The sequence below is a fragment of the Stenella coeruleoalba genome (assembly GCF_951394435.1).
Source record: "Stenella coeruleoalba genome assembly, chromosome: 9".
Classification (NCBI taxonomy): domain Eukaryota; kingdom Metazoa; phylum Chordata; class Mammalia; order Artiodactyla; family Delphinidae; genus Stenella; species Stenella coeruleoalba.
Genome location: NC_137155.1, coordinates 91,462,399 through 91,476,657, shown reverse-complemented (window position 1 = coordinate 91,476,657; position 14,259 = coordinate 91,462,399). Strand labels below are relative to the sequence as shown.

Below are 14,259 nucleotides of genomic sequence, written 5' to 3'. Positions count from 1 at the left end.
ACCACCTCCCTTCCTGGGGCTTCAGCCACTGGCTCTGGCTGAGGGACCCCATCATCTGAGGCCACGCTCCCACCACGTGAGGCCTAAACCCCACCTCGGTCTACAGGATCCTGTTTTTTCCTGGACCGGTCAGTCCCTAAGGCTTTGGAGCTGGTGGCCACTGATCCATGTGCTCCCGTGCGGCTCCCCTCCTCCTGTCCTGCAAAGCCCCGAAGGCACCGCTGAATTAGTAGAATCACCCGGATCGTCAGCATGGCCCTCTCTGCCTCTCCTGATAAATTCACTGTGTTGTTAATGAGCTTTGCAGGCTCCCTAGAATCCAGGATGAAAGTCTCAAAGAAACCACAGCTCTCGCTTCACCCATGGCTCCAACTTCCCCAGTGGCCAGAGGGTGACACTGGCTGGCCGGCATCCCCTTCCTAAGCAGAGTCCCTGGGCACCAGACCCCTCTGGAGGCCATGTCCTGCCAGTTTGTCTCCTGATGCCATGCCGGGCAGCTGTCTCCCTGCCCACACTCACCTTTCTGGTTTAAACACTGAAACTTGAACCACTGGGGGTGGCAGTATTTGACCCGCTGGAAAGCTCTTCTTCAGAATGAATTGCCGTATCTGCTCCCAGATGACAGCATTTGCCACGTGTGTTCTGTGACAGTAACGCTATGTGACAACCACAGCTCCCTTCTTACTACCTCTGGACTTTATGGGCCCAAGAAGCCCTTGACCCACCTTTTCAACATCATATTAATGCACTTTTTGTTTTCAAAGGTGATGCTGCAAGCCTTGCAGCTGCTGTTTATGTTTCTTGATATTTACCATAATTCCAGGAGCTGCTGGGCAGCAGAATGTTATTTATCTGGGTCCCACTGCCCATGGTTTCCCAGGGACCAGGTTGTAGAGATGGGGCCGCATTAACAGGAAGCTGGAGCCACTAACAGTGGGAACAGAGCTGCAGGCTGGCCAGCCCCCCCATTTGCCAGGAAGCGATATCCGTCGACTCTGATGGGGAGGGGGTGTAGATGCCTGCTCAGACACTTTAAATTGGGAGTATAGAAATGAGATCTAGACAATGGACCAAATCCATGCAGGGGACAGGAGAGAGGATCCAGGTCTACCACGTTAGGGTAGCTGGTTCTCATGAATTCCTGGAGAAATTGTTGATGCTCTTGTATTGGAACAGGCATTAAGTTTAAAAAAAGGAAACAACATTCTGCTACTTCTTAATGCATTCCTGAAATGTGTCCTTGTTTCTTGGAACAAATAGTGGACACCCATTTGAAATTGCCTTGTTGGGCTTCCCTGGTGGTACCGTGGTTAAGAATCCGCCTGCCAATGCAGGGGACACGGGTTCGAGTCCTGATCCGGGAAGATCCCACATGCCGCAGAGCAACAAAGCCCGTGCGCCACAACTACTGAGCCTGCGCTCTAGAGCCTGCGAGCCACAACTACTGAGCCCGTGTGCCACAACTACTGAAGCCCGCACGCCTAGAGCCTGTGCTCCGCAACAAGAGAAGCCACCGCAATGAGAGAGGCCTTTGCACCGCACCGAAGAGTAGCCCCTGCTCACCACACCTAGAGAAAGACCGTGCGCAGCAACGAAGACCCAATGCAGCCAAAAATAAATATAATTAAAATAGATTTATTAAAAAAAATTGTCTTGTTACCTGTATGCAGTGCTGTGGAAATGCTAAATCTCTGGATTATGTTTTGGGCTTTTAAAAATGGTACAATTATTTCCTTTAGAAATTATGCCTAAAAAATGTCTCACTGCCATGTCTTTTGAGTTTTGGGGGACTTTACTAAATCTGTGTCTCCTGGCAGGCGCCTCCAATCCCCCCACACTCACATCCCCCAGGGCCTGTTTGAAGGGGGCAGTACTCACCTCTCAGGGTCGAAGGTCTCCGGGCGCGGCCAGTGCTCGGGGTCATGGTGCAGAGCACCCACGGCCACCTCCAGCACGGCGCCTGCGGGGATGTGCTGCCCCAGCACCTCGCAGTCCTGTGCCGCCTCCCGTGTGAACCTGCGGGGACACATGGGTCATCCCCGCCTTGAGGCAGAGCAGAGACGGGGGAGCTCCAGGGTGGCCATGCTGGGGCAAAGGTCTGCAGTGTGGGATGAGGCTGGGGGACAGGAGGGTCCGCCTTCTTCCCGGGGTGGCCGGGATAGTGACCCACCCCCCATCCCATCCCTTCTTGGGCCATTAACCCTATGCTGCTCTGGACCCTGTGGTCTCTAGGTTCCTCCATTCCTTCCTTCAGCCACCCATCAAGACTGAAGAGCCCATTTTATGCCTGGTGTTGCGGTGCACAGGTGCCTTGGAAGTGGAGGCTTTGCAGGGTTATTCCGCCGGCCACCTCTCCTCCTTCTTCCCATTCCCACTGGGACCTCTTTCCCCGCACACACACCCTCGCTTTACCTACAGGAGATTAGGGTTTGAAAATCTGTTCCCCTTCATTGTCTGTGTCGCTATGGAGAACTGCTACTAGGGAGGAAAACATCTTGGTCAGATTGTTTATTTTACCAACTGACAATGTTATAATCCCATTTATGTTTTGTTTTAAAAGGCTAGACTACATATGTTTGCATATGAACATGAAGTTTATGGAAGAATACCTAAACTTCTACCATCACCTCCTCTAAGGGATGGGGCTGGGGTGGAGGTTGGCAGGGTACCAAGGGTGCCAGTTTTTTCTTTGGATTCTTCTGTATTTCTTAGGTTTTTTTTTTTTTTTAAGTAGAAGCATATCATTTTGGTAAATATAAATAATTATTTTAAAAACTAAAAACAATCTAGGATGGCTTTTACCTCAGGTTGCAGGACTCGGCTTCCCTAGATATCTCAGAGGAGATACAGTTATTATACTAATTACTGTTATACCCTGTTCCTGCTTATAAAAGAAATTAAGAGTACCAGCAGCTCCTTGCAGCATTCATCACTCTATTATGAGCCTTTAATATATCAGGAACATGAAAGGCCAGGGCTGTGAGACACCCATTCAGATCCGAAGCTCCTAATGCAATTATTCTGTGCTTGGGGCTAAGTCACAAAACACTCTTACTCAAATCAGAGCGGGCAGGGGGCTCTGACGTGCGCAGCCTCAGCTCTGAGCAATCAAATAAGGATATACTTTGACTTCCTTCTTTTTCATCTTTACCAGAAATAGCTTGGACCTGGATGCAAGACCCCCTAAAAGCCGGAAAATGGGGGCTTCCCTTCTGTAAGTGGTTGGGCCTCCTATCTGGCTAGACTGCATACAAAGCCAGAAAAATCCGCTGAATTATACTGCCTGGGTTCCTGGGTTGACATTAATAACACTTCAGTGAGAATTGTTATGTTTTCGACAAAGGCCATGTTGAGTTTTTTATGGATAAAGGTGTCAGTCAAGTGTGTCAGTGTTTGGGAAAAGCCAAGCATTTTTCTAAGATTAAAATAATAAAGTAGGGACTTCCCTGGTGGCGCAGTGGTTAAGACTCCGTGCTCCCAATGCAGGGGACCCAGGTTCGAACCCTGGTCAGGGAACTAGATCCCACAGGCATGCCACAACTAAGAGTTCGCATGCCACAGCTAAGGAGCCTGCCTGCTGCAACTAAGGAGCCTGCCTGCCGCAACTAAGACCTGGTGCAACCAAATAAATACATATTTTTAAAAATTAATAAAGTAATGGGATTTCCCTGGTGGTCCATGGTTAAGACTTTGCCTTCCAGTGCACGGGGTATGGGTTCGATCCCTGGTCGGGGAGCTAAGATCACACATGCCTCGTGGCCAAAAAACCAAAACATAAAACGGAAGCAGTATTATAACAAATTCACTAAAGACTTTAAAAATGGTCCACATCAAAAAAAATCTTAAAAAAAAAATAATGTAAAATAAAATATAAAATAAAATTCTCACTGTCGCTATGTTCACCCCCAAATCCTATGCCCAGGGCCAAAACGAATTGGCCTCTTGTCTGGGTGAGAATAATGATGACTTGCCTCTCTCACTTCTGTTGTTTGATAACAGAAGTCAGCAGAGTGATATGATTAAAAACACCAGTGGAGTAGGTATGGGGAAGGGAGAGTGTGGCTTGCCCGAGACTGGAGCCACACAGGGTCAGGCCATTCAACTCTAAGCTCTGTGCTGCTTTTTCTTTACTTCATACCTTACACGGCACACTGCCTGCAGGGGTACTGCGTTTCTACATCTACTGTCCCACTGATTCTCCCAACACTTCTGGGGTAGGCAGAGCAGGTGTTGTGTGCCCTCTGAACACACAGGAAACAGAAGCCCGGAACAGTCTGGAACTTACCCAAGATCACACAGTAAACTAAGGGCAGGACCGAGACTGTCTTGACTTTATGTCTAGACTCGCTCTGTCATTATGGAGAACTGGCTCTATGTTTTTACTGGGAATTTTAACGAACTCATCCAGATACTCTGGTTTCTGTCCTGTCCTGTCCTGCCCTCCAGATACTCTCAGATCACGAGCATCCTGGTTCCCCAGAGCAATGCCTTCGCTGACTTCCTTTTACACTTTGCTGTTTATAAAGGGTCAGAAGGAGAATTGACTGCAGAATTTTGGTGTTGAAGAGACTGCTGACTTTGTCTCTCAACATGTCATCTATACCAGGTCTCAGGTGATGAATTCTTCATTGAGTTTAGATCCAGGAAATGATGTGTCTTTGATCAATTTATACACTTTCCTCCCACTAGAGAATATGACTGTTCAACTCAGCTGCTTTCCCTCTCTGCCAGGAGTCTCAGCTACCAAGCCTGACCCCAGTTATTGCCATCTCTGGGGTCCTGTAAAGGATTCTTTCCTTTAAACAGCCTTTGTTCTGTTTTATCACTGAATGTCTTATTTTGAATTTCACGTGTATAGCAGCTGCCCACAGTTCCCTTGGAAGGAAGCTGGTATAAATCATGCAGAAACAAAGATTGGATGACAGTTTGCTCGGCTCCTAAAGAAGTCGGGGAAGGCCTGTGGAATCAGGTCTTAATGCTGGCGTCAGGAGAGCAATGAGGCAAGCCCTGGCGTTCCTTGTCTGCTCCCAGACCAGGAGACTGAAACCATGTGTGCTTGAGGATGATGTGATCTGACTCACACCCCAGGAATTCTCTATATTGGCTCTGGGTCTGAACATTTTGGACAATATCTACAACCACACTCTCTATGATATTTTCGGTTTGGAATATAATTTTGAGATACCTACAAATCATCCACATTTTCTCTTTTTAAAATGGCAAAAGTTATCTCCATATGGTTTCTGTGGTACATTACTTCCTAGAGATGCAGAGTGGAATTTATGATATACAGTTAAACGCTTTGTGTCGCTTCTGTTTCTAGAACCTGAAATCTGGCAATGTTTCACTCTCTAAGGGCCTGGGGACCTAAGTGAAGACCCCTGTGCTCCATGGGATGCCTCTGAAACCAAGAGTACTCATCAGTTAGACCCATTAAACCTGCCTTCATTGATCAAGCTCGCTTTAATTGTTGCTACAGAAAAAGCTGCATGTCCTGTGAGCGTCACGTAGCTTAAACAATAAGATGTTCGCCCAAGTTGTTTTTCAGGAGCTTGGAGTCAGCTGTGTCTAGTTGGAGCTTGAGCCAGTTGAGACTGATTAAGACCACCGACCCTCCAACTGGGCATGCGCGAGTGTTCGCTTGGTGACCTCTTGACGTCAGAGGGCCCAAAACTCCATCCTCGGAACGCGCTAACGCAGACGTTTTCTGAACTTGGGTCCCGTGGAGAAGCCTGTAGCTTAGCTGCACCTGTGCAGAACTACGATTGCCTCACCTTTTTCTCATCTCCAATCATTACCTTTTCCCATGCTCCCAGGACCCACCACGCCACAGCTTTGTCCCATAAATACCCAGCGCCCCTTGCCATGGGGGGGTAGATCTGAGATTTGTTCTCGTGTCCCCACGCTTGGCTGCCTTGTGAATGTATCTCTTCTCTGCTGACAACCTCAGCATCTCAGCACTTGGCTTGCTGTGCTTGGGGTGAACCAGCCTGGTTCGGTAACATCTTGTTTTGGGGGAGTTTGAAAGAAGCAGAAGACCTGATTCCTGCTCTCAAGGCACTTACAGGTTGGTGTGACTGGATGACTGCACACTGGTGAAATGTTGCAGAGCAGCTGAGAATTATCCAAAAATATAATATGAAGTAGAGTTAGTGTGCAAAGTGCTGGGGGAGGAGAGGCAGGGAACGGGTGAGGCTGGCCAGGTTTCCTGGAGTGGTGAGTCTTGGATTGGAGCTCTGAGGATGGGACGGGTGTGGAGTGCTGGAGAATAAGAAGGAGCGTCCCAGGACTTGGAAGTTGCCCCTGGAACATCAACTCCAAGGGCTGGCATTTTATCTGTTTTGGCTGATTTTCCAGTGCGGGTCACAGAGCAGATGCTCAATAAATAGTTGGTGAATGAATGAATGAAGTGACCAGGGGAGCAGCAAAAGCCATCTAAGGGCTAGGAGGTCAAAGAGTTCGGCTTGGGCTGGGGAGGAAGGTCATGTTAAGAAAAGACCAATGACGCTTTGAAAACATGGTTAACATATAGGAATATAGGCCAGACATTTATTGCTATGGTGACCCTATGTCAGGCATGGCGTCCAGTGCCCCAGGGGATTAAAAAACCCAAGTTTCAGACCTCGACCTCCAGGAGCTTGGGTCCAGCATTCTTCATAACCCAGGTGGTGACAGACTGAGGACTAACAAGGACTCCAAACAGTGATGCTGAAGGGGTCCTGGGGTGCAGGGGCCCTGGGGTATAGGCTTACCTGAAAGCCGGTGGGTACATCCTCAAGGTCTCTGCAATCACCATGTCCAGGTAGGGCAGGTCTTTCTGGAGGTGGCGGTACTCAGGGGCCGGCTGATGGAGGGGTGGTGACAAAGAATGTTGAGTTAGACCGAGTCACACGGTGTTCTGTCTTTTCTGCTAACTTTAGAGTCCCAGCTCCAATGTTTGCACAGACTTAAATGGAAACCCACAAGATGAAAAGTGATACTATGCGAATTGCGTTAGATTAGCACTCTATCAGAATATTCCGCATGTTCTGTCGTGCTTGTTTCCCAGTGCTGTCCGTCACTGAAGATGGCCAGGCCAGGCCTGGGACTGCGGGGCCTTTGAGTGTCAGAGAAGTTTGTAATAAAGCAATGGCAGCAGCTGCACTGCTAGCGTTTATTGAGAGCTGAAGATCTGGCAGGCTACATGTTGTACACACTCCCTTATGAGGAAAGAAATTTTTACATATTGAGATATAGGAAAGCCAATCTGGCTTATACGTGAGTTAACTTGAATTTTATGCTAACTAAAATAGCCTGTTTGTGGCTTACCAAACATATACTGTACATCTGCTTTAATTATTAAAGGAAAGGGCACACTGACCAGAAGTAAAGAATGTCCATGTTAAAAATAGAGATTAAATGCCTCTCTTCCTGGGACGCCAATGCTTGTACTTCTTCAATGATAAGTCTCCCTTCCCAGGTGCCAAGGCCATGTTGATTTGCTGTGTACGTGCTGGTCTGTTTTTTTTTTTTTTGGGTTTTTTTTTTTTAACCTTGAAGAAATGTAACCCTGACCCGTTTAATGTTCCTTGTTCTGAGAAGATATAAAACTGGACTGAAAACCCTGCTTCTCCAGAACAGTTTCTCAGAGTAATCTGGGAAGTGGGCTTCCAGGCTAGTTCTCAGTTTGGCTCAAATAAAACTCTTTTCTGTTCTTATTATTGATTGTTTATTCTTTTTTTTAATTTATATTTTTTGGCCGTGCCACATGGCATGTGGGATCTTAGTTCCCTGACCAGGGATCAAACCCGCACCCCCTGTAGTGGAAGCGTGGAGTCTTAACCACTGGTCCACCGGGAATGGCCCTGTTTATTGACCATTTTTGTTGACACTTAATTTAATGCTCCAGCAAACCAATGGAACAGCTGTTCTCCCATCTCTTAGATGATGAAACTGAGGCTCAGAGAGGTTGTCACATGGTAGTAATGGGCACATCATAAAGTTAAAAGACCAATAGTAAAGTAGCAACAACAACAAAAATCACCACATCTAGAAAGGATCAATGGTAACAAAAACCCAAAGGGCTACAATCAATCAGTCAGAAAAGAAACTCATCAGAAAAGTGGTCAAAGGAAATAAGGAGGCAAAAGACAGAACAAATATGAGTTGCCATGGTGAAAAATACAAATTAAAACCGTGAGCTTTGGTCTTCACTCATCAGATTGTAAAAAGCTGTAAATGTTGATTTACCAGCATCTGCTAGGGAGGAAGGTGTGGAGAAGCACAACTCCAGCACCCCGTGTTGGGGAACCCTAGCATCCCCTCGACGACTTCCACTGGGGTGACCCTGTCGCCCTCTGGCCCTCACCCCGTGGCCTGAGGAGGAGGTGATGGTGAACTGAGAAGCTGGATGTGGGCTCGCATGTGAGTGGGATGAGTTAGGGTGGGGTTATAGAAGCTTATTAGCTGCTCTGCTAGTTTCCGCAAGGAAGGATTTCCCCCAGATACTCCCGTCCTCTCTCCCCACTCCCAAGAGAGCTTGAGTGAAGTTACCTGCCTGATAGGTGACAGCCTCATCTTTCTAAATCACTTAATGCTAATCAAAGAGGAGTCTTCAGTTTGGGAGGTTGGCTTGCTTCTGTCCTCCCCTCTCAGGACAGCAGGGGGCAGCACTTGGGGGCAAGTCCATCTTGCCGGCCCTGCAGTAGCTGCCACAGGGCTGCCCTGCGTAGGCTCTATTCCAGTGGTCATTAGTGATGTGCATAAAATACACAGTATTTTATGCGAGGGGCAGAGGGGAGAGTGATGGGGCCAGGACACGTGGAGGCTTGACGTCCCTGGTAAATATCTTAGCTAATCTATTGGAGTCTAGCCATCAATGTAGTGTGGCCATTAATAATGTGCATAAAATACTGAGTAAAAAAAGTCCAGTTGCAGAGAACATGTGCAGTCTAATGTTTACGAATTTGAAGGGCAAACATGAAAACAGTTGGCTTTTCCAACATTCTCCATCTTCATTTCTGGGAACTGTTTCTTTAGAGGGTTATCTCTCGACCCTACACTTCCACCTCCATCGCAGGCTACGAGGGTGGGCCCGATAAACACGTGGCCAAGGAGAGGGGCCCTGTGCTTGGGGTTTAATGCTCTGTGGGTTGCCATCTGGAGATTCTTAATCGTCATTATCTTTGAATTTGTGTTTTGGGAGTAGAGTCTGAGGGGACCATGGAGCATGTGCTGGGGGCTTGGAGCCTCGCCCACGAGTGGTCCCACTTTGGCCGCCTCCCCAGGATGGGTTCTCAGCTGCCTGCTGTCTTGCCCCTGTGCCTGGGGCCCAGCCCGGCCACACGTCTCTGCTTTGCCCTTGGACCACTGTTGCCCGTCACCCCCGACAGGGGCCTGGGCTCAGGCACAGAGAGGGTAGGAATGGGGTGCATTCACCCTGAAGCATCTCGTGGTGGGCACATGTCAACCGTCCCTGCCCCGGGCTGGCAGCACCATGGCTGTGTCGGCCCGGGCAAGCCTCTGCCCACCACTGGTCCAGGTACAACCCGTGTCCTGGCACAGAGGTTTAAAGGTCTCTGAGAGTCACAGCCTACTGTGGGTTGGGGGCTGAGCCTGTGGGAAGGGGGGACGCCTGGCTCCGCTTCCCTAGACACTGCCCCAGGATTCATGGGCCTGGTGGCTGGCCAGAGAGGGCAGGGCTCTCCCAGCCCACCCTGTGTCCCCACACCCCAGGGCGAGCCCCCTTGGGGAAGCTTGGCGCACCCTCTCATCCTCCTTCCAGTCATCAATAGTTTGGTTTGTCTTTGTCTCTTCTGTCCCATGAGTCACGAAATACAAATTATGTAATTCAGTGATTCTGCATGTGCATTAAATGCTCTGATCTTAACATTTAAAACTGTGGTGTTGCATGATCCAGAGATGAGTGGTAAAATTCGTGCTAATAATGTATAATTTAGAGTTTTCTTTACTTAGACTGGTATTAAATAGAAAATTAAAAAACCACTGTGATAATTTGAGAGATGAAAGAAGATAGGAAGAACTTTTATATGCACTGTTGTTGTTTTTTTATAAATTTATTTATTTTTGGCTGTGTTGGGTCTTCGTTGCTGCTCGCGGACTTTCTCTAGTTGCGGCAAGCGGGGGCTGCTCTTTGTTGCAGCGCGCAGGCTTCTCATTGCGGTGGCTTCTCTTGTTGCGGAGCACAGGCTCTAGGCGTGCAGACTTCAGTAGTTGTGGCACATGGGCTCAGTAGTTGTGGCTCACTGGCTCTAGAGCGCAGGCTCAGTAGTTGTGGCGCACGGGCTTAGTTGCTCGGCGGCATGTGGGATCTTCCCGGACCAGGGCTCAAACCCATGTCCCCTGCATTGGCAGGCGGATTCTTAACCACTGCGCCACCAGGGAAGTCCCCATATGTACTGTTAATGGCACTGTCCCCCGCTTTTTTCATTTTGCCTCAGGTCCGACAAATTATATAGTCAGCCCTACAGGCCACGGTTGATTGGACCAAGAGTGGGCCTCTGATACGAGGGCACCAGCCTGGACATTTGGACCTGAGACAGAGGAGAAAGGAGTTTTTCTCCAGCAGGTGGAAGCTGAACACGGGTGAGTTATGGTCTGTTGGTGGCCATGTTCTGCCTTGTGGATTAATGAGCAGAAAATCCGTTTGCCATGAGAAAGAAGCAATGAGTTAGATGTGTGGAGAAGCAGAGGCAAAAGACAGACCGTTTCCTGGTGTCCTGATTGCCATCTGCTCCTGGCAAGTAGCCCTGTGGGTGGCATCTCAGTACTCTTCCAGTAAGTTCCCTTTATTTATTTATTTTTTAACATAAATTTATTTATTTATTTTTGGCTGTGTTGGGTCTTCGTTTCTGTGCGAGGGCTTTCTCTAGTTGCGCCGAGCTGGGGCTACTCTTCATCGTGGTGCGTGGGCCTCTCACTGTTGCGGCCTCTCTTGTTGCGGAGCACAGGCTCCAGACACTCAGGCTCAGTAGTTGTGGCTCACGGGCCCAGTTGCTCTGCGGCATGTGGAATCTTCCCATACCAGGGCTCGAACCCGTGTCCCCTGCATTGGCAGGCAGATTCTCAACCACTGCGTCACCAGGGAAGCTCTAAGTTCCCATTTTTGACCTAACTTAGTGACAGATGAATTCTGTTATCTGCAACCAAAGGAGTCTTGACAAATGCAGAAATGTAAACAAAACAAAACAGTGGTACTGTGCACCAAAATATAGAACTCTCAATATATCTCAAAAAGAAAAAGAAACCAGATCTGGGAGTAGCATCCCTAATGAGTCAATGGTATTGGTTCCTCAAACAGAATTGGCTGGGAAGCTGTCAGTACTTGAAAGGGAACTTTTAAAGCTAGGCCAAGGGAAATTTGTATTATAAAGTCAAGTCTTCATTTACTTTCCCCGGATGAGCTTTTCACCACTTCTTAGCTTTGGGCTCAAGATACACATGTCAACATCAGCGTGCGGGTCCAGCAGTTCTTGATGTGGTCGAATATTAGAAGTGACCAGGTGGCTTTTAATATATAAGGATGCTTGAGCCCTGCCCCCCAGGGATTTGATTGTTGGTCTAAGGTGGGGGCCTGGGTACTAGTTCTGTACAGCCAAGGGCGTGACACCACTGCATGAGTCTCTGTCTGACCTGCCCCAGTGACCCTCTCTGCTGGAGGCGTGGATGGATGGAGTCGGGGAAGGCTCAGGCCTCTACGTTTTAACCGGATCCAGGTGAGGCAATGCAATTCAAGCGCCCACTCACTCACGCACGAGTTCGCCCCTGGGGACCTGTTTTTGCCCGCCTATAGTTCTTTCAGGAAAATCCGGGATGGGGGGGGTCCTGCACCAATCCTGCCAGCAGAGGGCAGCAAGCGTATGGCAAATGGAGACTCCCTGCGAGGCTGGGCTGCTGCTCCGAATCACAAACTGAACCCAAAAGGACCTTGGAAATCTTGAATCCAAATTCTTCATTATAGAGATGAGCAACGTGAGACCCAGAGAGCAAAGGCTGTGAGCTCAAAGTCACACAGATAGGATGTGGAGTAGAAAAGCCAACCCCTCAGGGAACACCCACTGGTATCAGGTGCCAGGCTGGGTGTTTGGAATCCCAGAATGAGTAAGTCTCTGCTCTGGGGGGAAACAGACTTCTGAGCAAGTCATTGTACTGAATGTGGGTCATGTTACAGAAGGGGCTTTGGCGGGGGCAGGAGAAGCAGTCCCGTGTGGGAACTCATTTGTTACTTATTCATTCACCTGCAGAGCTGGTGCCTACTGCTGACCAGGCACTGTGCTAGCACCGACGTGTCCTCGGATAGGTTACAGTCCGTCTCAGGATGCAAACCAGGGCTGCGGGTTATAGGGTGGTGAGCACAGGTGCTGTGGGAGAGCAGACGAGGGACACACATCCCAGCATTTGGGATCGGGGAAGCTGCCAGGAGGAAGTGATGTCTAAACGGGGATATTTATGATGAATAAGAAAGGCCAGTGAAAAGTAGATGGGTTTGTTTGGGTGCTGGTTCAAACAAACCCAATCTAAAAACAAAATTATAACGCAATCGTGGGACCTTGGACCCTGAGTGGGTATTCGGTGCACTTAGGAAATTATGGTCCATTCGGGTTTTAGTGTGAGGATAGTATGGTGGTCATGTTTTGTTTTGTTTTGCTTTTCTTAAAGCATTAAGAAAGTTTTTAAATTTATTTTTGGCTGCATTGGGTCTTCATTGCTGCGCGCGGGCTTTCTCTAGTTGCAGCGAGCGGGGGCTACTCTTCGTTGCGGTGCGCAGTCTCACTGCGGTGGCTTCTCTTGTTGCGGAGCACGGGCTCTAGGCGCGCAGGCTTCAGTAGTTGTGGCACGCGGCCTCAGTAGTTGTGGCTCGTGGGCTCAGTAGTTGTGGCTCGTGGGCTTAGTTGCTCCACAGCATGTGGGATCTTCCTGGAGCAGGGATTGAACCCGTGTGCCCTGCATTGGCAGGCGGATTCTTAACCGCTGCGCCACCAGAGAAGCCTCTGGTTGTCAAGTTTTAGAAAAGAGCCCTTTTCTTTTAGAGATATGTACTGAAATGTTTGCAGATGACATGTATACGATGTCTGGGATTTTTTAAACAATGGCAGTGGGGGAGGGTGGGGAAACTGGAGGGGCCATAGCTGCCATCTGTTGAAGCTGGGTGATGGGTACACAGGTTCTCAGCTATTCTGACAATTTGTACAGGTTAAAGTTTTCCTTCATGAAAGGTTAAGGTGCTATAGCCAAGTGAGATTTCTTCTAGCTATGATAGGCTATTTCAAAAATCAATCAACGTAATCCACTACATCGGCTGTAATCTTGTAATTTGAGAAAGAAAAAGAAAGATACCTATATAGTAGAACTAAATCTGTATTAGTGGTTACTTTCTCCTTGGTGGAAGAAATATAAATTATTCATGCTTAAAAAAATCGGTTTAACTGGAATAACTATTAATTGTTATTCTGAAAAAATAAAGTTTGAGAATACAAATTAAAATGTAAGGTGTTAAATAGAAATTGAAATAGCAATAGTGTGTGGAAGAGCCCATGTAAAGACTCTGACATGCGTTAAAGAATTAAAAATGGTTGTGTCAGGCTGGCTGACAGGGAGAGCTGCTGTTCTGGGGCATCTTGGAGGACGGAGGGCAGCGCTCCAGGCGCAGGAGAGAGAAAGGCCTCTGTGCAGGGCGACCTGGACCGGGGCAGATGCAGGGGGCATGGTACCTGATGGGGGGCGTGGCCGTCAGGCAATGAAATGGAAAAGGTGGGCGTGCTGTATGCGTGCTGCATATTTCTCTTTGCCGTCTAGCAAAACTAACACTTAAAACTGGGGGTGGGGGTGGAATTTATTTGAAGTGAAAAAGGGAAAGAAAGGGAAGTTTAGTCAAGAAAGTGCTTTTCTTTGGAAGAAAAGGCTTCTTTTCTGGTGAGCTCACCCCAGATGTTTAAATAGAAGCCTCGTCCTTGCAGGCGGGAGTCTGGGAGCCGGGGCCGAGCTTTGTGCCAGCCCTCCCTGTGCTGTCACCCTCGGCATGCCAGGCCCTCTGTCTGTGCTGGTAAGGGCCAAGGGGGTCTGCTTGGCCTGGAGTGTTGGGGGGCTCAGGAGGTCTGAGCAGAGTATTTCAAGCCAGTAAGCACTTTAAGCGTCTGGGGTTCCAAAAGATAATGTTAAAAATGGATCCCCTAGGGCCCTCTTGGGAGCCTGTAGCACAGGCCATGTTACCCAGAATTCGAATTGGGAGGAAACTTAAAATCAATCTGCCTCTCCCCGCAA

The 14,259-nt window shown here is 48.5% G+C and overlaps 1 protein-coding gene across 1 annotated transcript in view; it reads right to left on the bottom strand.

Moving 5' to 3' along the window:
• Window positions 1-1,874: 1,874 nt before the first annotated feature.
• TBXAS1 (thromboxane A synthase 1) overlaps window positions 1,875-14,259 on the bottom strand; it is a gene marked incomplete at its 3' end in the record, with an annotated part of 145,688 nt that continues 133,303 nt past the window's right edge. Inside the window, exons 9-10 of the mRNA XM_079931204.1 lie at window positions 6,753-6,844; window positions 1,875-2,016 (exon numbers count right to left, since the gene is read on the bottom strand). Of these exons, the coding sequence (XP_079787330.1) occupies window positions 1,875-2,016; window positions 6,753-6,844 (234 nt within the window). The remainder of the gene's footprint in view (window positions 2,017-6,752; window positions 6,845-14,259) is intronic.